This window comes from Cervus elaphus, chromosome 20, assembly GCF_910594005.1.
Source record: "Cervus elaphus chromosome 20, mCerEla1.1, whole genome shotgun sequence".
Lineage (NCBI taxonomy): Eukaryota > Metazoa > Chordata > Mammalia > Artiodactyla > Cervidae > Cervus > Cervus elaphus.
Window position 1 is genome coordinate 57,956,689 of NC_057834.1, and position 26,421 is coordinate 57,983,109.

General features: G+C 59.0%; 2 protein-coding genes across 12 annotated transcripts in view; one reads left to right on the forward strand and one right to left on the reverse strand.

The window, feature by feature from the left end:
• On the forward strand, positions 1–5,830 carry PSRC1 (proline and serine rich coiled-coil 1). Of its 8 annotated transcripts, XR_006335749.1 has the most exons (9): positions 1–122; positions 428–482; positions 574–631; positions 1,060–1,501; positions 1,849–1,963; positions 2,061–2,309; positions 2,650–2,743; positions 4,230–4,341; positions 4,431–5,830. XR_006335749.1 is itself a non-coding variant. In XM_043877277.1 (8 exons), exons 2-8 carry the CDS (start codon positions 467–469, stop codon positions 4,234–4,236), a joined length of 981 nt encoding a protein of 326 aa, XP_043733212.1. In that variant the 5' UTR covers positions 1–122; positions 376–466; the 3' UTR covers positions 4,237–5,830. The 8 variants fall into 8 exon arrangements, 7 of the variants coding, with proteins under 7 accessions (XP_043733212.1, XP_043733210.1, XP_043733215.1 ...); XM_043877277.1 differs by having other exon boundaries at positions 376–482; positions 4,230–5,830; XM_043877275.1 differs by having other exon boundaries at positions 4,230–5,830.
• CELSR2 (cadherin EGF LAG seven-pass G-type receptor 2) overlaps positions 4,524–26,421 on the reverse strand; it is a 26,935-nt gene continuing 5,037 nt past the window's right edge. The window contains exons 2-34 of one of the 4 annotated variants that reach the window (XM_043877270.1): positions 22,135–22,782; positions 19,994–20,216; positions 19,460–19,575; positions 19,198–19,286; positions 18,643–18,800; positions 18,104–18,267; positions 17,828–17,953; positions 17,293–17,459; positions 16,739–17,026; positions 16,479–16,653; positions 16,089–16,230; positions 15,808–15,928; positions 15,197–15,380; positions 14,919–15,020; positions 14,138–14,232; positions 13,688–13,897; positions 13,062–13,245; positions 12,839–12,967; positions 12,571–12,751; positions 12,020–12,187; positions 11,794–11,920; positions 11,474–11,674; positions 10,987–11,161; positions 10,543–10,655; positions 10,313–10,392; positions 10,099–10,225; positions 9,865–9,987; positions 9,143–9,270; positions 8,820–8,908; positions 8,512–8,706; positions 8,207–8,377; positions 7,850–8,084; positions 4,524–4,611 (exon numbers count right to left, since the gene is read on the reverse strand). In XM_043877270.1, the coding sequence (XP_043733205.1) occupies positions 4,572–4,611; positions 7,850–8,084; positions 8,207–8,377; positions 8,512–8,706; positions 8,820–8,908; positions 9,143–9,270; positions 9,865–9,987; positions 10,099–10,225; positions 10,313–10,392; positions 10,543–10,655; positions 10,987–11,161; positions 11,474–11,674; positions 11,794–11,920; positions 12,020–12,187; positions 12,571–12,751; positions 12,839–12,967; positions 13,062–13,245; positions 13,688–13,897; positions 14,138–14,232; positions 14,919–15,020; positions 15,197–15,380; positions 15,808–15,928; positions 16,089–16,230; positions 16,479–16,653; positions 16,739–17,026; positions 17,293–17,459; positions 17,828–17,953; positions 18,104–18,267; positions 18,643–18,800; positions 19,198–19,286; positions 19,460–19,575; positions 19,994–20,216; positions 22,135–22,782 (5,474 nt within the window). In that variant the 3' untranslated portion in view covers positions 4,524–4,571. Of the gene's footprint in view, positions 4,612–5,831; positions 7,555–7,849; positions 8,085–8,206; positions 8,378–8,511; positions 8,707–8,819; positions 8,909–9,142; positions 9,271–9,864; positions 9,988–10,098; positions 10,226–10,312; positions 10,393–10,542; positions 10,656–10,986; positions 11,162–11,473; positions 11,675–11,793; positions 11,921–12,019; positions 12,188–12,570; positions 12,752–12,838; positions 12,968–13,061; positions 13,246–13,687; positions 13,898–14,137; positions 14,233–14,918; positions 15,021–15,196; positions 15,381–15,807; positions 15,929–16,088; positions 16,231–16,478; positions 16,654–16,738; positions 17,027–17,292; positions 17,460–17,827; positions 17,954–18,103; positions 18,268–18,642; positions 18,801–19,197; positions 19,287–19,459; positions 19,576–19,993; positions 20,217–22,134; positions 22,783–26,421 lie in introns of those variants that run through there. The other 3 variants (XM_043877271.1, XM_043877272.1, XM_043877273.1) reach the window with 3 other exon arrangements.

Genomic DNA, 26,421 nt, shown 5'->3' on the forward strand with positions numbered 1-26,421 from the left:
GATTCCCGGGACTAGATTGTGGAAGGAAGGCACCTTCCACGGGAGGTGAGGCGGCTCGGAAACTGAAAACGGAGCGTGGCCTGTAGAAGTGGTGTGGATGCGGTGCTGCGGGGAGTAGAAAGGTGCCTTGGGGAGAGGAAGAACCCGGAGAATGGTGGCGGGGAGGAAGATGGGGCGCATAGACCGCTCCAGCGAGAGGAGGTTGGGTCGCAGTGGGCAGGGGGCCAGTGTGTGGAGCGAGATGGAGTGCGGGACCTTCTGCCCGTACATGCCCGGGTGGTAGCAAAGGTAGTTTACAGGGGCAAGTCCTACTGCGGGAACGCTTGCTTTACCTTCACGATTATTCCCAACCCTTGGCTTGCACCCGGAGTCTAGCTGGGAGGCCTTGGGCAGGATGGAGACGTGAGGAAAGGTGTTCTCTCTCCAGCTCGGGTGTCTAAGCTGACTCTTTCCTGTTGTCTGGAACATGGAAGATTTAGAAGGTAAGGAAACACTGGAGGGAAGAATGGGACCCTGTGATTGAGAGCCATGTTGGGGACCCAAAGCTGACATTCCTTCTTTCCTCCCCTACAGACGTAAAGTTTATAGCGGATGAGACCTTGGACTTTGGGGGTCTGTCACCATCAGACAGGTAGTAGACTCTTTATCCTGTTTAATTTTTTCTCACAATGGTTGTTTCTAACCCCTTACTGCTGAATTATTGGCCTCGGGTCTGGATTGGTAATTTAGCAAGGTTGGGTGCACTGGGTCTTCTGGGTGGCTGGGTGACTAGGGCCCTGCAACACTGCTGGGGATGTGGGGAGTGATAAGCTGGAATGAGATTTCAGGGTGTTAAGAAGAAGGGTAAGTGGATTTGTGGCATCTTCACCCTGGCATAATTTCCAATGTCAGTAAGCGCAGAAGGCCTTGTAGAACCAGGTGTTTCATCATTTAGATCTCACGGCCAGCATGGGCTTCAGGGTTTGCAGTTGTGTTCTTGACTCTGCTGTGGGGGTTTTGCCCAGTCCCCCTTGCAGTTTTCTCCTGTGGGCATGATGCCTGGTTTGTTTTCTGTCTCAGTCGAGAGGAAGAAGATGTAGCAGTGTTGGTGACTCCGGAGAAACCCGTCCGACGAGGCCTCTCCCATCGAAGTGACCCAAATGCAGTGGCCCCCACCCCCCAGGGTCTGAGGCTCAGCTTAGGCCCCCTCAGTCCAGAGAAGCTGGAAGAAATCCTCCATGAAGCCAACCGGCTGGCCGCTCAGCTGGAGCAGTGTGCCCTGCAGGAGCGGGAGAACACAGGCGAGGGCTCAGGGCCTCGAAGGGTGAAGCCCAGCCCTCGGCGGGAGACCTTCGTGCTCAAGGACAGTCCTGTCCGAGACCTGCTGCCGACCGTGAGCTCTTTGGCTCGGAGCACCCCCTCTCCAAGCAGCCTGACACCCCGACTCCGGAGCAGCGATAGGAAGGGGTCCGTCAGGGCTCTTCGAGCAACGTCTGGAAAGAAACCTTCCAGCGTGAAGAGGGTGAGTTGAGAGGGCTTGGCTTAGATGTGTGCCTCCGACACTGTGCATGACCCAGTACAGGCATTTTCCTTGTTGGTAAGATGGAGATAGTCAAATTCTACCTTGTAGAATTGTTGGAATTAAACGAGGTGCCAGAAGCAAGGCACGTACCACAGCATCTGTGTATAAGCTCTGTAATGTCTGTAATAAGCTCTCAACAAATGGCGGTGGTGGTGATGCTGCTGTTGTTGGCAGCTAACTTCTCTTCTTCCTGGGATCTAGGAAACTCTCCACCTCTGTCCCTGAGTCAGCCAGCAGAACAGATTCTTTTTCCACTCTAGTCCTTTTTCTCCCTCTGTGTGTTTCAGGAGTCGCCCACATGCAATCTGTTCCCTGCCTCCAAAAGCCCAGCGTCTTCTCCTCTTGCCCGATCAACTCCTCCGGTCCGGGGAAAAGCCGGGCCCAGTGGGAGAGCAACAGCAAGTGAGAAGACCTGGGCAGGGAAGCTGTGGGTGGGTGGGGTGTAGGGAGTGGGGAGGATGTGGTGTGAACCCTGAAATTCCTCCACTCCTCTCACCAGGTCCACCTACCCCTGTCAGACCAGTCTTGGGCCCACAGCCTTCTACCGGCAACTCTCAGCGCCTGTCTCGGCCCCAGGGAGCAGCTGCTAAACCTTCCAGTCGACTGCCTGTTCCCTCAGCTGTTCCCAGGCCTGGCAGCAGGATGCCACTCACCAGCCGGAGTGTCCCAGCCAGCAAAGGTGCCCCTCCTTCAGATTCCCTGTCAGCTCGGAAAGGACTTCCAAGACCAAGTGCGGCAGGGCACAGAGGTGAGGAAGAACAGACACAGAATGAGAAATCTTCAAAAAAAGAATAAGAAATCAGGAGGAATGACATTTACCCTTGCCCAGCATGCATGCACTCTCCCAGTTGGTCACAGCGACTCTCCCACCCTCATTACAGCTCTGTCTGGAGATGGGAGACAGCGTTAAGGAGAGGATGTGGGCCTGAGCAAAGCGTTCAAGCCTTGGTTTTCGAATACCTTGTGTTTTTTACCTTGAGGAAGAAAGGCACTATCCCAGACTCACTCTGCCTTGACAACACTATTTCTTTTTGAGAAGGTCACTTGAACTCTCTGCTAACTCATGTCTTTTGTTGACTCCCATCAAGTTCCTGTTTCTCAACGACCAAATCTTCCCATCTCTGGTGCTGGTCGCAGCAATCTGCAGCCTCCCAGGAAAGTTGCTATCCCAGGACCTACCAGGTAAGACAGTGAGATGCTGTCTCTTTCTTCCTTATCATCTGGGCTTCCAGGCTGTTTTGCCCTTCAGCCCCAAATCCCATGAGGCAAGATGGGCATGAGGAGGGGAGCCTCGAGGGGCACGGAGTCCCATTGCTGCCAACCCTGAGGAACTTGCATTCAGCTCATGACAGATGGGCATGTGAAAGAAGGGCAGTTTAAAGCAGTTCCTCCTTCTGTCTCCTTAGGTAAAGAGATCAGGACAGCAAGCAAGAATTCAGTAGCAAACCACTATAGCCACTGCCTGGACTCACCTCTGTTTGGTTTCCCAAGCCTTCTCTTTGGAGGCAGGCCTGATAGCAGATCTGGCCCAGGGATAGAAGAAAGAGCTGCCACCCCAACTGGTGCTTCAGGACTAGAGACTGTGGGAGATGCAGTGGATTAGGGTTGAGCTGGAGGGGAATCAAACTCTCTGAGTTGACACTAGTTAGGGAAAAGAGGTTGCCTCACAGTGGTGAAGTTCACACAGAGAAAATAAGAAATGCTGGAGAGTGTTTGTCCTTATTCACCCCACTCTTGTATCCTGGTCCAAAGTCTGATTTTCTCCCCGGCTTCGGTTCACTGGACATTTACATGTGAATGGCCTCTGTGGCCAACCTCCCTGCTCTCCAAGGAGCAGTCCTCCAGAATCACATCCTCTCCTGGACTCCGGCCTGTTTGGAGAGGCAGAGGCAGGCATCTGGTCTCCAGAACTTGTTTCCTGTGGATTCTGTGACTTCTAATGGGCCAGTTTATAATAAGCTTACTCCGTTGGTCTGCATTTTTTTCTAAAATAAAATGCATATATTTTTATATTCTGTGTACATGTGGAAGTAAATACTCCTCCAGTTTCTAACAGATTTGGAGTAAACTCCTATGTAATTTCAATGAGGGAGCCAGGATGGGTTTCCCAGGCAGGGGTCTGAATAGGCCCGAGGGCCTTGAGATTCCAGCTCATCAGGCAATGAGTAGCCCCCTTGCTGGCATTCAGTGGGAATAGGCTGCCTCTTCCCAGGCATTTCCAGGCTTCTTATGTTATTAGTGGGTCCAGATCAACTTAAGTATAGTTTAATTCACAGTATGTGAGGCTATCAAACCAGGGTCTTGGTAAATTATTTGTATCCTAAATGTGGGTGTCTTTTCCTGGTACGAGAAGAGAGCTGCCTGGGAGTTGAGCATCTTGTCTGCTGTACTTCAAGGATGAGGGAGCCCTTGGGTGGATACTCTGGTGTTCAGGTTTGCTGGCTGTCTCAGTTAGAAGATACCTGATCACCTCATCATGCTGTGCCTCGCATCTTTAGAATTGTTGGTGTTCTTTTCTTTCCCCTACTAGAGGGCTGGCACCAGGGTTTATAAACTTGTGCTGTGCCTCGTGTTGTGAGTTGTACATGGTGGAGGATTTCATTTGTTTATTGAAAATGAATGACAGAAGGTTTAACAGATTTAACTACGGGTCTCCCTTTTCTCACAGCCGTTGACTTGCAACCGGAACCAGCTCAATTCCTTGTGAGTTTTGAGAGGACTTTCCTCCTTGGAGGCCAGGCCCTGACTTAAGGAAGCCTGCAGGCAGCTGGATAAAGGGAGTGAGTTCCAGCTGGTGCCCTGCCCCCCAGGTTTACACATCCATAGGCCTCCTTCTGAGGCACTAACAGGCCCTTCCCCTTGTTCCCAGGGCCAGCCACCACCCCCACCATGGCTTCTTCCTTCTTATGGCTGATCGTCAGGTTCATTCACCATGTGTCACCAGCACACGTCATCTTTCCTGAGCCTCTTGCAGCAACTCCTGCAGCCTCTGGGCTTCTGAGCGTTGAGTTCAGGGAGGGGGTGTGGAGACAGACACTGAGTATTCAGCTCTGGAGAAATTTGGCAGAGGCAAGAAAACATCAGGTGTGCATCCCAACTGCGTCCTACACTGGTGTCTGACAGAAGCAAGTCCAGGCACGCACTTAGGTGTGGCCAGCAGATGGCCTGTTTGTATGGCCTGGGTGTGGGCCAGGTCCTGTGGATCCTCAGAGGTAAAATAAGCAGCAGACCCATGTGTTGTTGCCACCTGGTGGCCAAAGAGGACAAGACGTGTTCCTTTTGCCCTTTAGGTCAGTCTGGGGTTTGGTTAAAGGTTAATGGCTCTTCCAATCCCACTGCAAATCTGCTTAAGCAACATTGCAGGGTTAAGGAGGCTGCGTCAGCTGGGGAGGAGCTGCCCCCATGCCCCCCAGCAGCTGCCCTTCTCCTTTGCTACCTGCTCACTTCCTTCCCTCTTGGTCAGGCTTTCTGTTTTTTCTCTTTGTGGCACTCTTACCTACCCCCCCAACCCGGCAGCACCAAGGAGGGAAGCCAAGGTTTGTTGGCCTCTTACTATGCACTGTGAACTGTTCAAAGCACTTACATGTGTTAACTCATTTAATTCTCATAAAAGCTCAATTAGGCAGACGCCATTATCCTCATTTTGCAGGCAGGGAAACTAAGGCTCAGAGAGATTAAGTCACGCAGTCTGGTTCCAGTGTTTGTGTTCTAAACAGCTCCCCTCTGTGGCCCCCATGTGAACTCCCTATCTAGTCTGTTGAACAGATCGAAAACACACACAACTTGGGAACACAAGTGATGTGGCAGAGTACACAGCTGGCTAGAGTATGAACAGTTGCTTTATTTCCGATGCGGAGAAACACAAGACGGACCAGAGGAGTGAAATCAGGAGGTACCTAGTCACTGAGCACCTTTGAATTCCCAGCAGCCTCTTAACTCAGCCTTCCCTACCTCCTGAATCCTGCTCCCAGAACAGGACTTAGCTGGAATCCTGCCTGCTCTGTGCAGCCTCTCCAGCCATACAAGGTCCTCCTGTCCTGGTGAAAAGCATACTTCCCCTGCTATTGGTCACATCTTCCTTGGAAATACCAGGACATGGGCTCAGTACTGATGAGGCTACTCGGGGGTCACTGCTGCGAGTGTCGATAGAGTATATCTGAGTCCCCTGACCTGGGCCCTCCCAGGGCCCTGCCTGCTCTTGTTTTCCAGAGACCAGGCCTATCCCCTCTGGAAGGACAGGGCCGCACACAGGAGGACACACTGACCGTGCTCAGCCCGCACAGAACTAGTTTATTCAGTAGTATGGAGAAATGAAAAAACAAAACACAAAATGCTACCATATTTACAGTAACAATCAAACTGTACAGTCAGATGGTTAGTATCAAGTTAGCATCCAGCATCTTTGTATTTTTTTAGGTCAAGTCATCAGTAGTAAAAACCAGTTAAGTTTTTAACCTTTTGCAGGAATTGCCAAGGGGAGAGGCCAGGGGGGAGAATCCATGGCAGAAAAGCCAGAGACCAGCCTTACAAATGAGAAATAGGAATATTTTCTCTACTCAGAGCCTCTTTTTCTAGCCACCTGCTCCAGAGGAAAGTCGGTGACAAGTCTGGAATACATGTTTAGTGTAAATGGTGACTCCAATGAATAGCAGCTGGCAAAACCAAGGAGGAAGAGGAGAGGTGGGGAGATGACAGCCTGGAGCAAGGACAAGGGCCTTAGGCCCCCTTGCCAGGACTGCTGGGTACACACCCAACCTGTGATGGCCACGTCAGACCCCCTGGGACTGGACCCATCCCAACACAACAAGCAAATAAATAAAAAATATATATTAACTCTCTCTTCGCAGGGAGCTGGGTGGTGAGGGGGAGAAAAAGGAACAGGACTTGGTCTTTTGAAGAAGAGAGCCAATTCCAAGAAGGAGATAAAAATAGAACATGTCTCAGAGGCCACAGCAGGTCAGTGGGGTTTGTCTGGTCCCGGAGGAGGGAGAGTGGACACGGGATCCCGGACTCCAGACCTGGGCTGGAGACGGCAGGGGGCAACCCGACTCCCGCCAGTCTTCCTCCTCCCTGTCCCACCCACACAATAGCAAAGAAGCGCAACTTAACACGTGACTGGCCTTCCCCAGCACGGGGCAGGCAGGGAAATGAAGCACTTTTGGGTCAGCGAACTGAGCAAACGCCCGGGCTGCAGCACGTGGCCGGAGTCCAGGGAAAGGAGAGGGGCGGGGGTGGCCCGGCCGCCACCCAGGGGCACGGGTACCCCTCAGAATGTGTTCATGCAGCATTTGGGGGTCCGGGGGCGCTGAGTCCTTCTGCCCCCTCTCCGGACAGGGCTTTTGCAGTTCCTGGAGGTGGCAGCACAGGCAGGGTGAGGAGCGCCCTCCGTCCTGCCACCCTTGCCGCGCTGAGGCCCAGCCGGTGCAGCCCGCAGGGCACGACGCCCTGGGTGCGTGTGGCTTCGTCCTTTCCTTTTGGTGATGGCAGACGAGGGGCAGGCCCCCCAAGAGCCCCTCTCCTCCCAGAGGCACAGCAGATGGGAAACTGAGGAGAGGCTGGGAGAGCATCCTGGGGGGTCCTAGCCTCTTAGGGGAGGGAAAGGGGAGTCAGTGTCCAGCGTATAAAAAAAATTAATCCCTGAAGTCATGAAGAGTGGAGATCCTTTTTTAAATTTCTTTTTTTTTTTTTTCCTCTTTTCTGAAAAACTTTGTCTTGGAGATGTTGGCCCCAGGGGTCCAAAGTGCAGTGAGGGGGATGATGGGGAAGGGAGTTGGCACTAGATGGCCTGGGGTGGGGTGGGTGCCCCTCCCGGCAAGGCCCAGGCTCCTCAGATGGACGTTTCGTCGCTGCTGCAGGCAGGCAGGCGGGGGAGCAGAGGCAGGATAAAGCACAAGACAGGAGTGGGGGCATGAGTGCAGCTGGGGAAGGTAAGGGAGCCTCGGGGTGTAGGAACCACGGCCCAGGGTTAATGCAGGAAGTTAAAGAAGAGAAATCTGGAGGGGCAGGAAAGCAAAGTGACAGACAAGGCAGACAGAGGGTTAGTCAGAGCAGAGGAGACAGGGAGAAGCTTTCCCCGAAGAAGGAAACAGAAAAGCAACCCCAGCTCCCTGCCCTCCCCCACTCTACCCGATGCTGGGCTGGCCGACCCCACGGGGCACCATGTCTGTGGGCACATGGCCTGAAGGGCCCCGGACCACAGTCTGCTGCCAGCCAGGGTGGCCTGAGGGAGGTCTGGAGGCAGGGTCTCTGCGGGGCTGCACCCTGATCCGCCCGCCCAGCCACACTCACTCGGAGCCTGACGAGTCCTCATCCACCGTGCCTGCCTTGATGCTCATGGCAATTGGCATGACCCCATTCAGCTGCTCCTGGAGGCTCTGCCGGGGGGGAGGGCGGGGTGGGAGCCCACCCCGGCTGCCCTCGCTGGCTGAGGAGCCCCGGGAAGACGTGGTGCCTTGCTCGGGGGGTAGCCGGAGGAGGCTGCTCTTCTCACTGATGGTGGGCAGACACTTCTTCTTGAGGATACCTGTGGGCCAGAGGTGGGCACCATGAGGGGCAGGTGGAAGGAGCATGCCCACTGGCCGCAGGCTGGTGTGAGGTGCGGGGCGCTGTTGATGGGGAGCACGCAGCTGTGCATACCCCACTCACCTTTGTGAGGCTGGGCAGAAGGGCCTGGAAGGGGGCCCAGGGACCCGTCCCAAGTCAGGGCATCTCCATTCTCTCGTGGTCGCTCCTCAGAGGCCCCGTTACCACCACCTTCCTTTGCTGTGGTCCCAAAGTCTCCTGGCCAGGGGACCTTCCCGGGCCCCAGGCCCCCCTCTGGTGGACAGAGGAAGTAGATAAGGCCCAGAGAAGGCAGTCAGGAGAATCGCCACCCTAGTCTCACCTCCCAGGAATCCCAGCCCCTCTGCCCTCCCGCTGCCTCCAGAGGCCACAGCCCTGCCCTGGCCCACCCTTGGGGGTGCTGTGCAGGGGCAGTCTCTCGGCCCCAGGCCCCAGCAGGCTGTCCCAGCCCGGGTCTCCAGGGAAGGCTGCCTCCCTCTCCGCTTCCTCTTCCTCCTCCTCGCTATCTGATGAGTGGGTAGATGCATAGGAGCCGCTCTGGTCATCCTCCAGGGACAGGTCACTGTCGGAGTCTGTGTCTGGATCTAGCAGGTGGGGGAGAGATCACGGACAGCCCATCCGCCGCCACCCACCCTCAGTAAAAGCTGGGTGGCTGGGCCTCCACCCGCCACTGGCCATCAGGAGGTTCCATCCTCACCATGCTGCTGGTTTTGACCTTCCAGGAACAGGCCACCGGGGTCCCCCAGGCCAGGGGGCCCTTGGCCAGGGTTCAGTGTGGACTCCTCCCTAAGAAGACAAGACACACTGGAGGCATCAGCCTGGCTCCTCACCCTGTGTCCCATTCTCTTGTCTGTCCTGGGTTTTCTCCCGTTCCTGTCCCATGTCCCTCAGCACTTCTAGGTTCAAGCTGCCACCGCGTCAACCACGGAGTGTGCTACCCAACTCCTAGCGGCCTGGCCTGGGTCTAGCAGGCCTGGTGCCCTTCCTCTCTCCCCAGCCCGCCGCCCCGCCAGACCTCACCTCAGCAGGAAGGGGATGTAGCTAGGCTGACTCTTGCCCGAGCGGCTGGCACTGTGCAGGGAGCCGGCTGAGTCTCCGTAGGGCTGGTACAGCCTTCCGTCCCCGTAGGGGCTGGGGCAGTTGTAGGACTAAGTGGGGAACAGATAGGTCAGTACGCTGGGGAGTGGGATGGGGTGGCCCCAGGCTGGGAAATGGAAGGGCTGAGGGAGCTTGCCCTAAATTCTACCCACCATGTACCAAGGATGAAGAGAGAGGCACTATGTCTCTGCTGCCCCTATTTCAGGGCCTAGTAGTGGTTGTAGCTCTGCTGTAGCTATGCCAGTTCTATGTACCCCAAATACCCTGGACTTGGCTGTCTAAGGGCTCGTCAGGAAAAGATTGCTCTCCTGAGAGCATCCTGGGAGACACAGATTTACCAGGACACACAAGGGCTCTCCGGGGTGGGGCATTTATGACTGATCACCTGTCTTGGCCATTTTCTCCTATGCTCCACTTCCATCCCTCTCAACTCAGCATCCCCTCCTGCACCCCCAACCGTGCCCCTTCTTCCCCGGACACACACACATACCATCTCACCACCCTTCCTCCTTTCAGGAAAGGATGTAAGGATGGAGAAAAAGTGGGACAAAAAGCACAGAGAAGGGGCTCCTTGGGCCTCCTGCCTCTCCCCAGCCTCATACTCCGCACGACCCCTCCACCTCCTGGACCCCCGGCTCCCTCACCGATGTCAGGGTGGACTTGGTGGTCAGCGCAGGGTCAGGGCTGGGCTTGCGGCTGCAGGCGAACTTGAGTGCTTTCCGGACCTCCTTGCTAAGCACCACGTAGGAGAGGAAGATGAAGGGGCCCTGACAGGCAAGAAGCAGCAACTGTAAGTGCTGACTAAGGTACCTCCTAGTCAAGCTTCCCCCCACACTCAACTCCAGTGGCCTCCCCCAGGGCATGGGCCGGGCCGGTACCTGGACACAATTGGAAGCAGCGAAGAGGTAGTGGAAGAGGAGGGTGTCACTGTTGACGGACAGCAGTGCCAGCAGCCACGTGGCACTCAGCAGCAGCAGGACAGCGAAGGAGGGCCGCAGGCCCGAGCTGGGGACAGGTGGGCTGTGAGTCTGGCTGCGAGGCCTCCCGTGCCGGTGCCCATCCACCGCCCAGGCACGCCCACCCCATACTCACACAGGGCCTTTCTTCTCAAAGCCCTGCCGCTGGGCAGCACAGGAGGCCCGGGCCGCCAGGATGTACAGGAAGACACTCATCTGTCAGGGGAGGAGGGGGTGTGAGGGGGGATCGTCAGGACACAGACGGCTTCCATCCCAGCCCCCGGAGGCCTCCAGCATTCCTAAAGGGGAGCCGGAGGTCACACTTAGCCTGCTCCACCCCACCCCCAGGCACTCTCTAGCACTTACCGAGACCGCAAAGGCCACAGGGCCGGTGAAACTCCATATGAGTGTGTCGTAGATGGAGAGCCAGCAGAAGTCGGGGTTCCCATAGCCCTCCGGGTCCAGGCCCACGGCTAGACCTGGGAGTGCGGTGACAGCAGCCGGGAAGGGTGGTCAAGGGACTTGGGAATCAGTCAAGTGGTCTGGTGGGCTCCAAGGGCCAGGTGCAGGGGAGGAAGGGTTCTGTCCACCCTCTGTCCATGCCATCCTCTCTGGCCTGGGGGACCCTCTCCCTGGGTGGGGCTCCCAGGCACCGAGTTAAACCAGAGGGACGCTTGTGGAGAACTCGGCCCGGGGCATAGGGATGTGCGGCCTCCGGGCCTGGGATGTATGTGGGAGAAGGTGGCATAAAGGTGCGCCGAGGCCCTAGGGATGTAGACCCTCAAGACCCGGGCTGGGGGCGGGGGGTACCTGTGATGAAGGCGGGCACGCCCCAGCCCAGCATGTAGTAGAATCGCATGGGGCCGGCATTGACGTCGCGCACCTCGGTGAGCGCCCGGTACAGGTGCAAGGCCTCCAGCAGCGCCCAGGAGAAGGTGCAGAGATACAGGAAGTGCAGCAGGATGGCAATGACTGTGCAGGCAAACTGAGGGCCAGGCCCGGTCAGGGCCAGGCCACACCCAGGGTGTGGGCTCTGCTCTCACCAGGCTGGAGAGGAGAGCCTGGGTGCTGGACGCCGCTCCCGGGGGGAGGCTGGGCCATAGGAAGGTACCTCTAGGGTGTGCTGGGGAGCCAGGGGGAGCTGGAGCGGCGGAAGCCATGTGCTAGGCCCCAGGCTGGCTCTTTACCCCTCATGGCTGCAGAAGCAGGGATTGAGGGGAACGCTGGGGAAGACTGACATGGGATCATGAGAGTCGGGGACCCTGGGGAAGGCTTCTGTTGGGGAGGAACATCTTACAGGGAGGTCAGCCTGGTTGATTCCCAGGAGGAAGACCAGCTGAGCCAGGCCCAGGGCAGCCGTCAGGTTCCGTCGGATGCCGTGCTGGTTGGAGCGCAGGGCGCGCAGGACAGCAAGGAAGAGGAAAGTGAGCAGGAGGGCGGCCAGGGTGACCCCGAGGGCCACGTATGTCAGGGTCTTCAGTGGTAGGATCTCCCCATTCTGCAGGGGTGGGTGGCAGAGAGCCAGGGGGATTAGATTAGATCTGAGCACCCAGTTCAGAGCCCTGGGCTCCCACCCCCAGCCCTGCGGCCATCCACCCCCAGCCCTGCGGGCCCAACCTCGCGCCGAGACACGTCCATGAGCACGGCGAAGCTCGTCATGTGGTTGCACTGGCAGCTGACGTGGCTCTCGTTGCGGAAGACGACTTCGCAGCCTCGGGCTGACCAGCCACCAGTGCCACTGACCCTGTGTGAGGGAGGCAGGGTCAGGAGACAGGAGGGTGGGGTGCACTAGGGCCTGGGGGCTCTGCCCCCAGCCCTGGGGCACAGGGCAGTGCAGGCTCACAGGATCGAGTGGTTCCAGAAGACACAGATGGGTTTGGTGCGCTCCTCGGTCTCCAGCAGCCGGAACTGCACCGTGATTGGCTTGTCCAAAGCACGGGGCAGGAGCTCCTCGTCGTCATGGACGCTGATGCTCACCACGGGTGTGTTGATGACGGGGCGTTTGGGAACTCTGGGCAGGCAGGCACACAGTCACCACGGTATTTGCGTGAGTGGCATGCACACATACTAAGTCGCTTTAGTCGTGCCTGACTGTACGACCTTATGGACTGTAGCCCGCCAGGCTCCTCTGTCCATGGGATTCTCCAGGCAAGACTACCGGAGTGGGTTGCCATGCCCTCCTCCAGAGGATCTTCTCAACCCAGGGATCGAACCCACATCTCTTACATCTCCTGCATTAGCAGGTGGGTTCTTTACCACTAGTACCACCTGGGAAGCCCTGCGTGACTGGAGGACCCTTCTCATCACTCTGAGATGCCGCCGACCCCTGGTCCCTCTCTGTGGCTCACCCACTGACCGGCACCCCCACCCACCCTTGTCTCCCTGGCTGCTCACCTCAGGCTGCGCTTGTCTGGGTCGTAGTTATGGGGCAGCAGCCCGGCCAGGGTGCGGTAGATGATGACGCTGGCCACCGCCTCACCCTGGCTCAGCTCCGGGTGCCGCCGCTGCCGCCGAGCCAGCTCCTCCGGCTCCTGGGGCTCTCCGGGGCCCGCGGGTCTGACCACAGGGGGCGTTTCTGGGATCGGGGACACTGTCTCCTCAGCCAGGTCCTTCACAGACACCCCAGCCTGGCCCCCCGACCCACCCCTCGGCCCCCACTGACCTCTGAAGACAGACTCAGGCAGAATGACCGTTGTCTCCAGGTCTGGGGGCCGCTCCCCACGCAGCGCCTCATAGCGGGGCAGCTTGGCCCCAGCGAAGTTCCCCTTGTCCAAGCGAACGACAGAGATGACTAGGAAGAGGGCAGAGGTCAGACCCTAAGTGAGGGGGGCAGGCCCCCGGCATGGCCCTGCACACACCCTCTCCAGCCTGACAGGCAGCCTCACCAATGTTGGGCGTGACGATGGTGAAGGGGCTCAGGTAGGTGTGCCGCATGTTCTGGGCCAGGGCGCTGGCATAGGCCTCATAGTGCTGCAGCAGCCAGGCGGTGCCGCCCTCCGTCTGCTGGATCAGCTCCCAGTGCCGCTTGTTGGCCGCATCCAGGAGGGCGCTGCCCACGCGCAGCAGATTCTAGGGTGGGCACGGTCACAGCAGGCTGTGCCCACAGCTCACTCCTTGTCCCCACCATGCCCCGCCTGCTAATCCTTCCTCCTCTGTCTCTAACAACTTCCCAGGGCCTATGCCCGTGCCCACACAATTATGTGATGCGGGTCCCTCCCTGTCCTGGCCTAGTGGGCAGGGCCCCTCCTCTGGCGAGCCTGGTCAGACCGGGTCCTCATACAAACATTATTCTCTATGGGTACCCTGCTTTGAGAAGGGTCGGGAAGAGGTGCTCTAAGTGACCCATGTGCTGGGCCACGGCTCAGGGGGTCTCATGGAGGCCTCATGCTGGCCGGGAGCTCCCTAAAAGCAGGGAGGGGAGTGCCCCCCACTCTGCCCCGAGGTTACCAGGAGCCGGCTCACTCACCATGACCTCCTCCCACCCGCCTTCCCTGCCCACTCTGAGCCCCACCTCGGTGAAGTGCACGTCCTGGGTGGCGGACAGCCCAAAGCCTCGCTGGGCGCTCTCGTGGGCCAGCAGCCGCGTGGCCAGCTGGTAGGCCACCTTGACGTCGCTGCCAAAGTAGCCAGCTGTGTGTTGGGTAGCGTTGCGCAGGAGTAGGGCCAGCCGCTGGGAGCGCCCCGAGTCCAGGCCTGACTCGTTTCTCTGCAGCCGCTCAGCCTGGAACCAAGACAGGCAGGGGGGTCAGCACAGAGGGGACAGCGAGGTTCCCAGAGGGCAGAACTGGAACTCCAGAGTTCAAGGACTCGGGAAGGGGAGAGACAGCTCTGGGCAGGGGCCCCCGGAGGCAGGAGCTAGAGTTGTCGGAGTCCCCTTTCTCAAAACTGGGGAGGTGGGCAAGTCATCCTGGGTGAAGACAGGGTGAGGGGCAAGGAGATGGAGAGGAGAAGGTTCACTTACAAATCCCTTCAGCTCTGAGAAGGTGACCGACGTGCAGTTGAAGAGGTTTGGGGGAAGCCACCCCCTGTGCTCGTCACAGTGGCGCACGGCAGTCCCTGGGGGAAGGCAGCCAGGAGGGCAGGCCTCAGGGAGAGACCTCGCTGAGTTCTGCTGGGGGCCAGCCCCCATGGACCAGAGACAGGAGACCAGCAGACAAGGGCCCTGCTGTCCGGTACCCCAGCGTGTGTGAAACACCAGAGCCAAAACCTCCGCGAGATCCACACACAGGAGGGCTAGGAGTGCGGGGCCTGTGGCCTCCCTGAGCCCCCGGACCCGGCTGCCCTGCTCCGGCCCCCACCTTGAACTTTCTGCCACACACACTCTGTTTCTGATCTCTGCTCGTGGTCAGGGCAAGGGCCAGCGCCAGCCTGCATCCTGCAGCTCCCCTGGGACAGCACCCCATGTCCCCTGCTCCCCAGGCCATCTCTCTAGTGGCATAACTCCAGTACGAGGTGGTGAGCTGAGGATAGCAACCTGTGTGACTCATCTTTGAACCTCTAGTACCCAGCCTCGTGCCAGGCATGATGCAGGTTTTCAGCACTTTTGTTACAAGTCCAAACTGTAGACACCTTTCATCTTGGGAGCAGGGGAACAGTGAGCCAAGGAAGCATGGGACATGGAATCCCCCAGACCTGGAGGCCAGAAGTTGGGGTCGCAGGATCTGCAGCCAGGGGCTCCCCACCCTCACTCTACTGATAAAGGCCAAGTCCTCTGTTTCATGTTCCAGGCCTCCAGCACCTACCGAAGGAGCCTTTGGGACAGGGGGCAGCAGCAGGCAGCCCAAAGCGGGTACGGGGCCACCAGATCCCAGCCTCGATGGCCCTCGGGCAGCTGTCGTAATTCACTGCAAGGAAGTGCACCATCACTCAGGAGCAGTTGTCCCCCTACAGCAATGGCCGGGTTCCCCAGCCCTCCCAAGGCAGCTTCAGGTCTGCAACCCATCCCGGCTCCTGGCCTCCCCGGGACACTGGAGCCTGGCATACAGCAGGGAGGGCCACCCACCCATCTCGAGAGCCCTACCTTCACAGCCGTTGGTGGTGACCTCAGCAAAAGGGTTGTCACAGCGATCACACTGGCGCCCAATGACGCCCGGCTTGCATGGACACTGGCCCTCCTCAGGGTCACAGACTCGGGACAGAGAGCCTGTGGGGTAGCAGTCACACAGGAGGCAGGCGGGGCTGCCAGGGGGCCGGTAGTGGTTCTCCTGAGAGGGAGAAGGGACACAGGGTCGCTGGCTCAGCCTCTCTTCCCTGGGTGCTCACGGATCCTCTCACTGTGGCCCCTCTGGAGAGAGGCTCCCTGACCCCCAAGAAGGGTACACTCTTAAGTATTTATTAACTGGTCGTGATTTGGAGTTTAACCCACCAGTGAGACACCAATCAATTAGAATGGGCTGCAAACAACCAGTACAGCTGGCCCAGAGCTCACTGATTAAGTATAGGTCCTGGCCCCCTCCCCACCCCAAGACAGACAAGGACAAATAACCACTGGCCCGCCCCAGTAGATCAAAGGCACGTGGCCCTCAGTGCTCTTTGGGGAGGCTTCTTCCACCGTCCACCCCCCCAAGGGCCCAGGAGGTACAGAACAGCAGCCGAGACAGCCGCTGTGGAGGCCTGGGTCGGGGCAGTCACCTTGCAGTGGCACTCTCCGCTTGTCTTGTTGCAGTCTGGATCGAAGCCTTTGCTAACATCGCAGTTGCACGGGCCGCATGTGGGGTGTCCCCACCAGCCTCGGGGACAAGGTTGGTCAATCCTGCGGAGAAGGGACCAGGGAGGAATGAGTTCCTTCAGCCACCCTGTAGCCATGTGTGGCCCTTCTGACCCCAGCCATGGCCCAGCCAGGCTCCCAGGGCTCTGAGGGACACAGTGGACATCGGCAGTGGCCTGCTGCTGCCTGCAGGGATCCACATTACCTGGTCTCACAGTACGGCCCAAGGTAACTGGGGGGACACTCGCAGGTATAGCCATGGGGAGCACTGGGCTTTCGGGTACACATGGACTGATGCTCGCATGGGTTCAGGTCACACACGTTAGTGCAGTTGTCACCATAGTAACCTGGGACCAATCAGAAGGACAAGAGAGGCTCAGTCCCCACCTTCCCCTGGCATTTTCTTCAAACCTGCCTTCATTCACCTCCTTCTATTCTGAGCAGTTATACCAGCTGGCTGTGGCTCTGCAGTGCAGGATGAGAGGCTCAGAGGGGTGAGGTGACTAGCCCCAGGTCACATGGCAAAGCCAGAGTGAGCCCCCGCCCCTGCCCCACACCTGCTGACCTGTCCCATTTCCCTGGATCTCTGGCCTACCTGGATCACAGCTGCAGGAATAGCTGTCCCAGTCGTCACTGCAGTAACTGTTGGCAGGACACGGGTTCGAGTCACAGGGGTCTGGCAGGCTGCAGCCTGGCTCCACATTGATGCTCTCTCCACGGCTGGGATCCAGACTGCTGACGCCCTCAGGCGTCTCGCTGACCCGAACACCCTGGGAGGGAGAGGGTAGTGGTGTTGGCCCTTTGTGGAACGGGCTTCCCAGTGTTGGAGGTGAGAAGGCAGCGCAGGAGGCTTACCTGCAAACAGCCCCGGAAGCCTCGGGCCACACCACTGGCCGGCCCTGGAACACCCCCAACGGTAATGTTGCTCAGGTGTAGCCCATGCAGCCGGGGGCCCAGGTTGCCCTCTGCCCGCTGCTGCCCATAGTCGAAGGACAGGATGGCATGGCCAGGGCCTCCACTGGCTCCCAGCGCCAGCTGTGCATGATGCCAGTCGCCATCATTGGCCCGGCCTGGCTCCAGCTGGAGAGACGAGGCCTGGAGCCCCGTGCCCTCCACGCTCAGCACCACGTGGCCCTCCCGAAGCTGGCACCAGAAGAAAAGAGGGTCAGCATTCTGCCTCGATCAGCTCATCGTCCAGCCCACTGTCCTTCCTGGGCCACCAAACCCATCCTGCTGCCCAGCTGAGGCCAGGGAGGAAAAGGCATTATTTCCTGTGGGCCCGAAAGATGGCAGCAGTGATCCACCAAAGGAACCCAGCTGCCTTTTCTCTCCCAGGAAAGACCCCGCCCAGCCAGCCCTGACCAATAACCCGTGCCAGGACCCGCCTGCCCCACCCCTCCCTCCATCACCTGCAGAGTGATGGTGCTGCGCCCCCTGGTGACAGCCTGGAGCAGGACGCCGTCGGCCTGGCGTGTGCGGAACATGAGGCTGAGGTGCCAGGGCTGCGAGATGGGCAGTGAGAGCCCATGCCAGGCCAGCAGGCTGCTGCCCAGGAAGCGCTGCGGGTTGGCCATCTCTGGGAAGGCAGACAGAAGCAGACTCTGAGGGGCGGAGTGGCTGAGTCCCCCAGGGGGTATGATGTTCAGCGGGGGTAGCTCTGTGGGAGGCAGGGTACTGCCCCTCCTAGTGCCCAGGCTCCCCAGCTGCCCCGCCCTCCAGAGCATCTACCTGCTCCGGGTCCACCCCACTCTGTGCCCAGGCCTGCCTCTGACTGGGCCCTTTGTCTCCCGTGCTAACCCTCTCAGGGCGCTGCCCAGACACGCTTTTCCACCCACAGCCAAGCTCAGCTGGGCCCTGCCCAGGGCCTGGCCCGACCCTGCTGGGGTTCCCAGCCCTGCTGATAGCTCCCAGGCCCCAACCCCTGACAGCTGCCCTCATACCTACCCTGGGCACAGCTCTTGCCCCCAAAGCCCAGCGGGCACTCGCAGCTGAACGCGTCCCACTGGTTCACACAGGTGCCCCCGTTGTGGCATGTGTTGCTGTCACACACGTTCTTCTTGGCAGGGCACCCTAGAATGGAGAGATGGGTGCTTGGGCAGAGGCTCCCAACAGAAAACCTGTGGCGGTGGCTAGAGGGGGCTCTGAGCCCCCCACTTTCAGGGGCCCCCACGCCAGGTACATCCCTCCTCTCTGCATTCAGCCTGACCCCGGCTCCCATACCAGGCATGGTGCCGTTGTTGGCGATGAAGTCGGCCATGTCGACGTGGCGGCTGTCCACCTGCAGGTCCCTCATGCAGCCCACGAACTGCCGGGTGCGGACGGGGAAGCTCTCGGGCAGATCAGGCACCCCGCCCAGCAGCAGAGGCCCTGTCAGGTCCAGAGACCTGGCGGGGGTGGTGAGGGGCAGGGAGACGGCCAAGACGTAAGGGCGAGTGGGTGCTTCCAGCTCTTCCTTCTCCTTGAGCCTGGCCGCGAGGCCAGGGGTCCTAGGGGCCCTGCCGAGCAGCCAGGGGAAGGGGAGCCCCACCCTGAAGCTGCTCTCATCAGACTGCTGCCCAAGGCTAGCTCGAATCCCCCAGACTTGCCGGCTCTGCCCCCCACTCAGCCCCCCGCGCAGAGGGCTGAGCAGGGGCAAAGGGAAGCCAATTGAGAGACAGGAATTGGTTCCCGTTTCAGGGCCCCCAAAGTCCCCCGTTACAACCCTCCCTCCCTCTGTGGCCCCACACCTCGCTGCACCCCCAGCCCTCTCCCCTCCTTACTTCTTGCTGCCACCCTGAGTGCCCTGGGCAGCGCAGGAGTAGTTGCCCAGCATAGCTCCAAAGCGCAGGGCTACCCCTGTGTCACAGCCATCCACGGTCACCACAGCCACCTTCTGCTCTGATGGGCCCTGCGGGAGCCCCGTCTGACCCAAGAGTGGCTGTGGACAGGGACGGGCAGAGAGGGGAAAGAGTGGGCCAGGGCCACTCACGGGCCAGCAGGCAGGAAAACACCAGCACACACACACTCCCTTTGTGTACTGTTACACACGCATACATGTGTGGTATACACATGGACACACGCACACAGATGTGTGCTCACATGACCATTTACCTTCCTCAATGTCCACTTGTGTCTGTACCTAGCGGAATAGGAAGTGTCTGCACCACCCAGCAGGATGGGAATGCCCAGCGAGGCAGCAGGCTCCACCCCTCCCTTCCTCCCCGTTCAGCCAGACGTCCCACGACCAGCCCCCAGCAAGGCAGTGCCCCCAGGCCTGGGAGAGCATCTGCGCCCAGGGCAGAGCGCTCTCCCTGCGGGACCCTGCCCACACCCACCTTATTGTAGTACTTCAGCTGCACCCTGTGCCACTGGCCGTCACTGACCCCTCCAGGCACGAACGGGGACACGGTGGTGGTCGACTCCCCTGGGGAAAGGACCCAGGTGAGCTGGGAGACCAGGGGAGGGCTGGGAATGGGGACAGGGCACTCTCGGCTGGGCTGTGCCCAGGTTTGGCTGGGAGAGTGTGCGACTCGGGGGCAAGGGCGGAGAGACACAGGGACTCGGGGAGACGGGGAGGACGTGGGGCCGTGGGATCACCTGCAGAGAAGGTGAGCTGGACCTGCTCCTGGATCACCTCGAGGGCCACGAAGTCATGCTTCTCATTGAAGCGCCCGTTGTAGAGCAGTAGCCCGTCACGCTCCTTGGTGGCAAACCTGAGTGGGAGTGGGGGAGGGGGCAGGGAATGGGGCACCCACCTGGATGCCGGCACCCCAGCCACCTAACCAGCCCTGGTCCTACTCAGAAATCTCCTGAGGGCTGACTTCTGGGCGGAGGCTGTAGGCCACATGGCTAGAGCGTGGAAGGGGAGCACAAACCAGGACTGGCGGCACGACCGTGGCATCCTGGCTCCCACCCTTGAGGGTGGGTTCGGAGGAGTGTAGGTGGCCCTGGTGGGTGAGGGGCCTGCCAGCCAAGGGTACAGGGCAACTCCAAGCACATGCCTGGCTCTGCCGACAACTCCCCCCCACCCCTCTGCCGCACAGCATCACTGCCTGACTTCCCACCTCGTCCACAGAACAGGAGGCCCCCCAGGCTGTTCCTGGCCCCTATTCCAAGTGCCCAGGCACTCACGAGAGGGCCAGGGTGAAGTGGAAGCGCTGGCGCAGGCCCCGGAAGGTGATGAAGGAGCGGGCAGGGAAGCTGCGCGTGGTCACCTGGCAGAAGGGCTTCTCGAAGTCTCCGGATGGGCAGTCGCACTTGAAGCCACCCACCAGCAGGTTGACACAGGTGCCCCCGTTCTTGCAGACGCCTGGGGTGCAGCGGCCTGAGCGGGAACTCACTTCGCAGTGCTCACCTGGACAAGAAGTTAGGCAGGTGAGCACCGAGTGCCTGGGAAACTGGGACTCCCTCGCGCCCGGTGATCCCTCTGTGGTCTCCCGTGACTCCTATGATACTCCGAATCCCTCCAGCATCCCCATCTCCTCTCATGTGCTCATCCGTCTGAGCTCTGTGAAACCCTGTCTCCTCTGATGCCCTGCTTGGAGCACTGGGCCAGCCTCACCACAGTCCCATATACCGCTGTCCTGCAAGTTCCCGGAGGCTCCCAGTCCGTCTCATGCCCCTGTTTGGAACTTAAGAGCACAGGCCTGTGAGGTCCCTGATCACAAGCTCCAAGTCCTAGTGGCTTTTGGTATAAGGGCTACCCAGCAAGCATGGGGTATTCTAGCCCCATCAGGGGGCATGCCTGTCCATGAGAGAGCCTGCAAGACAGTACAAGGGCTGGTGCCAACCCCCGCCCCACACTGGTGCTTTTGTCCCTCACAGGCACCAAGATCAGCTTCCCTCCCTGGGGACGAGACCAGGCTTCCACTTGGATTTGTCGGAGTTATGGGATGGTGTGGGCGGGAAGCTGGGGACTCTCCAGAAACGGGCAAGGAACTCCCACCCTGAGCCCTGGGGTTCAGACTGAGGACCTCTGTGCACTTGAGACTTGCTGCGATTGTAGGGAACTGAGCCCTGGGAGCAGACCAGGATTTAACGGAGGAGCTGAAAATTCCAACATCAGATGGAAAAATCCACCCTTTTCTCTCCCTCCCCATTCCCAGATTCTAGAGATAGGTTCTCAGCTCCAGTGCCTAGTGACTAGCTCTAGTTTCCATGGAAACTGTTGTTCGCCTAGTCTAAGCACCCCCCTACCCCATCCTCTTGGACAAAGACTTCCCTCCCCTCCCCCAAGCCCACCCCTCTGCTTCCCCCTACCCACAGCAGCAGCTGAGAGGAGTCAAGTCTGGCAAGTTCTGGGCAGGAAGATGCAGCAGGGGAGGCAGCGAGGCTGGCCTACCACGGCTGGCGAAGCGGGTGGGCATGGCTCTGGGGGAGAGGGAGCAAGGCCTAACGCCCCTGGGAAGGAAAGGCATGGAGAGCAGGGGGATGTCGGGAGGGAAAGCAGGAGCCTGCAGGGAGGGGTCCGAAGCATGAAGCAGAGGCAGTGAGACCCCAGGGAGAGTCTGCGGACAGGATGTGTAAAGAACCCTGGAAACAGGCCAACAGGCCTCTTGGTCAGGCCCTGCTTTACATGCCTGGGCAAGGGTGGAGCTCCACGTCACACAGGTGCAATGATCTGAAAATCCCTATCCCCACACCTGAACCCCACCAGTTTCCCCAGCTCTTCTGTGCATCAATACCGGGGGAGAAAAGCCCCTGCTACGGCTCTGAAAGGTAACTCACTCATCAGTTGGGAGAATGCATGTACTAGGCCCAGCCTCACCTCTAATCCAGGTGAGACCTGAGGCAAGTCACCTGATCTCACTCAGTATTTCCTTAAATCACAGCCAGCACTTCCCACAGGCCAGCTCTCTTACCCGTATTAAATTCAGTTAATCCTCACAACCTCCTTGTCATGGGAGTAGATTCATCACCCATTTAAAAATTCTACCGCACAGAGAGGTTAAGTAACTCACCCAAGGTCACCCAGCCGCTCTTGTCAAAGCTGGGATACAAATGCAAGCAGGCTGGCCCCAGTGCCAGCGCTGACCTCAGTTACACCATCTGGGGGTGGGGGCGGGCTGGAGACAGAGAGACAAGGCTCCCCTCTTCCTTCCTCAACAGGTGATTGTGAGAGCAAGTGGGACTTGTGAATGCCCAGTGTACCCTGTACATGCCCTCTGGAGAAGAAGGAGGTTACCCGGTTCTTAGCTTGATTGTGCCGGCGCTGCAGCCTGAACTCCCCCAGGGCCGCCCCCAGGCCTTCCCCTCCCTCTGCGAGGGCTCACCGGTGTAGCCCTCACGGCAAAGGCAGGTGTAGCCGCCCTCGCGGCTGCGGCAGCGTCCGTGGGGGCCGCAGGGCCGTGAGTAGCAGAGGTCCACCTCCGTCTCGCAGTAGTCGCCGGTGAAGCCAGGCGGGCAGCGGCAGCGCAGTCCCCCCACCGGGTGGATGGGCCGGAAGAGCACAGAGGAGGAGGCGATGAAGGGCGCGGAGGAGTCAAAGCGCAGCACGGACACGCAGCGCATGTAGTTCTCGCAGGGCTCACGCAGGCAGATGTTGTCGTCGAAGGGCAGTACGCGCTGTGCCGAGATGGCCGTGAGCAGGCTGCGGTTGAGATACAGGCGCTCCTGCAGGTCCTCGGAGGGCAGGAAGGGTGGCCCGCCCCCGGGCCCGGGCGGCTGGCCCACCGACAGGCTCACGTTGAGGATGTGGCTGCCGGGGGCATCGGTGTCCCGCTGCACGTTGAAGATCACCACGTGGTCTGGGGGTGTGGCCAGCGTGGCGGCCACAGCCTGGATGAAGAGACCCAGGAGGGGCGACAGGAAGCGCTCTGGCGACATGTCTTCCAGGCGCAGCGTGATGCTGTGCGTGAGCATCTCGTCGGTGATGATGGTGACGCGCAGGGAGCACTGGGCCGTCACGCTGTGCACGCCGTCTGTGGGGAAGCCAGACGGTCAGCACCCAGGGCGGGCAGGGGTCCCAAGTCAGGGAGGAGGGCATGACTGGGCTGGAACCCTGCTCGCACAGTCCCACACTGCCCAGTTGCCAAGAAAGGCTCTTCTTTTCTAACTGGCATACAGGAGCCCTTAGGACAATGTGTCCCTCACCTGAGGGAGAGTCACCCCAGGAGGGCTCAGCCCCCAGCAGCACTCAGGGGGGACTGATTTCCAGACTTTCTCTTTGCATACTTTCCAGAAACCCTCTGTTGCAAAGCATGTGTGTGTGTTAATTGCTGGGTCTTGTCAACTCTTTGCAACCCCATAGACTGTAGCCCACCAGCCTCTCCTGTCCGTGGGATTTTCCTAGGCAAGAATACTGGAGTGGGTTGCCATTCTCTTCTCCAGGGGATCTTTCCCACCCAGGGATCGAACCCAGGTCTACTGCACTGCAGGTGGATTCTTGATGGTCTGAGCCACCAGGGAAGCCCGTTGGGAAGCATGGACACATCTTTTAATGTTTGTGCATCTTTCCCTGTCCCAAGCCACAGACGGGTCTGCTCCCTTATATCAATACCAGACCAGGTGCTTCCCTGCATGAGAATCTTATTTTGCATTTTTCTTACCTCCCTAGAGGGCCCAGAGACCATGAGAGACCCACAAATATAATCCTCCTGCCCCCTCAGCCTCTATATCTCAACACTACTACAACCCTGACCCTGGCTGTGTTCCCCCTCCCCCACTGCAGTAGAGAATGGAGGGTGAACTGGGTCAGTGGGCCACCCAGTCCCCCTCCCACTAAGCCCCGTGGCTGCTTGGGCGCAGGCCCGCTATCCCCATGGCAACGCCCCACACAAAGCATTCTTCCCGCCCAACTCTCTGAGTTGCTGAGGGTAGCCTGGGGGGCCCTACCCCAGGAAATCCAGCTGAGCCACCTTATCAGTGGCACCACCACCCACTGCCCTGATGTTGTGGGGTTCTGGGGGCCAGAGATGGAAAGGCCTGGGCAGCTCTCCACCCTGAGCCCCGGACAGAGCCCCACTGAGCTGACCTCTCCTTCGGGCCTAGACCTCCAGCTACTCATCACCCACTTGGCTCATGGCATTAAACTCAGTGCCTGCCACACCCCCGGGCCACACACTCACTTATAAACAGCGAAGTACTAACACTCTGGTGTCTCACCCCACCCACACACACTAAGCCCAGAAATACCGGGCACACCTGAATGCACAAATACATGGCAATGGATTTTATTCAGCTTAAAAGGAAAGCTGGAGGCCAAGTGGTGAGGGAAATGGCTTGGTTGGGCTATAAGCGATATTCTTATTGTTTATTTACTACAATGTTCTACGCATAGTAAGTGTTCAGTCAGATGTTCATGAGAATCTATTTGATCTCCATAATGAAGAAATGGTCTTTAAAACACAGCAGGGAGGCCCAAGTAGTTATTTAAAAGGACATCCTAGCAGGAATGGGGCGGGAGTCTGTTTCTCAGGTAGGACAGAGGTAGGACAGGACTTCCAAAGTGGCTCAGTTGGTAAAGAATCCACCTGTAATGCACAGGTGGGATGCACAGGGATCAAAATGTGGGTTTGATCCCTGGGTTGGGAAGATCCTCTGGAGAAGAGCATGCCAACCCACTCCAGTATTCTTGCCTGCAGAATCCCATGGACAAAGGAGCCTGGCAGGCTACAATCCATACGGTCGCAAAGATTTGGACACGATTAGCGACTAAGCATGCACGCGCACACTCACGGGTGTAGGAAAGGGATCTGGGAATAGATTCTTCTGCTTCTATGTCATAGCACCTTGAGGTGGCTGAATGCCCCGGCGGCTAGGAAGGCTGAAGCCAGACACCCATCTCAGCCGTGTCCTCGGCCCCCTGCCCACCTGCCCTCCAGCCTCACTGCTTGAGAATGTGAGGCCCGCCTGCTCTCACCAGCAAGCCTGTTGTCATCACTCACCTCTGCTCCTCCTTTCTTGACTGCTGCTGAACAAGCTGTTCCTTCCTACCTGGACTATCCAGACACCAGCCCACACTCCTCCTAGTTTTCTAGCCCTCCCTAAACTCACCTTTTCCAGGAAGCCTGCCCAGATTTATGACCTCAGGCTCTACTTTCCTCCCTCTTTCACAGCCCCCTACACTCAGTTGTGGAGCCAGCCCAGGGCCCTCGTGTACCTGGTGCCCAGTGATTCCTTGGTGTGAGAGTCCCTCTGGGCAGGAAGGAGCCCAGAGTCCACAGAGTCCTCCTAACTGACCAGACGAGGGGCAGGGCAGGAAGAGAAACCTCTCCACCATCAGCCCTGGGAACGTGCTCTCCTCCCTGTGTTGCCCCTCTGCCGGCCCCGGCCCCGCCTGCACCCCTCACCCCGTGTGTCTGTTGCTTCCCATCTGGCCCACCATCTGTGGCCACCTGCCCCCTCTGCTATCGTCCCCACCCCAGCAGTCAACGGGCCGCTCCCTCCTTCCTCTTTGTTCCTTTCTCCTGCCTTGGCCTGGGTCACCCTTCAGGTGCAAAGGCAATGATGGGAACCGGGGTGAGGGGTGCATAGCCTGAGCCATCCTCCTGGGCAGAAGAGGGTGGGGATGGGCCCTGACCCCACGAAACACCCTCTGTGATGAGAACCTCGCCTGCCACACCTGGAAAAGTGCCAAGTCCCAGACTGAGGTAGAATTAGATGCCAAGCCTCCCTTCCCCTGGCAGATGCACAAGTGGGAGTTGTAGGCCTGGAGGGGTCTGAGGAATGACCAGGCCATGGACGGGCACTCCTGTGTGTCCAGAGTTCGGAAGAGGCAGAGTTGGGAGAATTCGGGCCTCAGGAGAGCCACCCGGCCCATGCTGGGCCAGCTGAAGTCCCAGGGAACAAGAGAGGGGGAAATCAGAGAGGCAAAAACAGAGAGACCAAACAGGGGAAGACAAAGGCCCAGGAAAAGAGCCAGCAGTGGAGAAAGTGGGAAAGGAGGAGAGAGTCACACAGGAGACGGGGAGAGGACCATGGAGGAGACAGTGCAGAAGGGCCCCCAAGGGCAGACACGGGAAAGAAAGAAGAGACAAAGAACAAGAGAGGGAAAACAAAGGGCAGTAGGAGTTGATCCCCCTCGCCCCAGCCTCCCCGAACTTTGGGGTTGCCGTGGTGACTGCCTCCAAGGGTCAGGGCGGAGGGGAAAGGGTGGGGCTGGGCTGGAGGGCCAGCCAAGGCCTCCCCCTCTATTCTAGCGGAGCCGAGGTCTGGGGCTCTGCATGGGTAGGAGTGCGAAGGCTGGGTGGGGCCTCCTCTGCCCACATCCCTCAGACACCTAGGGTGGACTGGGGGAGGCAGGAGGGAGAGGCCCTTCCCCTCCAGCCCTCCCACTGCTTCCCAGCACAGAGGACACAAGATAGCAGAGCTCCAGCCCCTACCTCCTCCCGCTAGAGAGGAACTGAAGCTTCCAGAGGCACGGAGCCTGTCCATGACCTCTAAAAGCTCTAGTGCCCTGTCTCCAATGGCCACCTGAGGATTGGGGAGAGGAGTTATCTGTCCCAAAAGGACTATGAAGGGGGAGGGGGCTGAAGCCACGCCCTGTGTCTTGCACGCCTCACTCCTCTCCTGGCCTGGACTCCTTGGGGTGGAAGTGAGGCTCACCAGCTGGCTCTTTC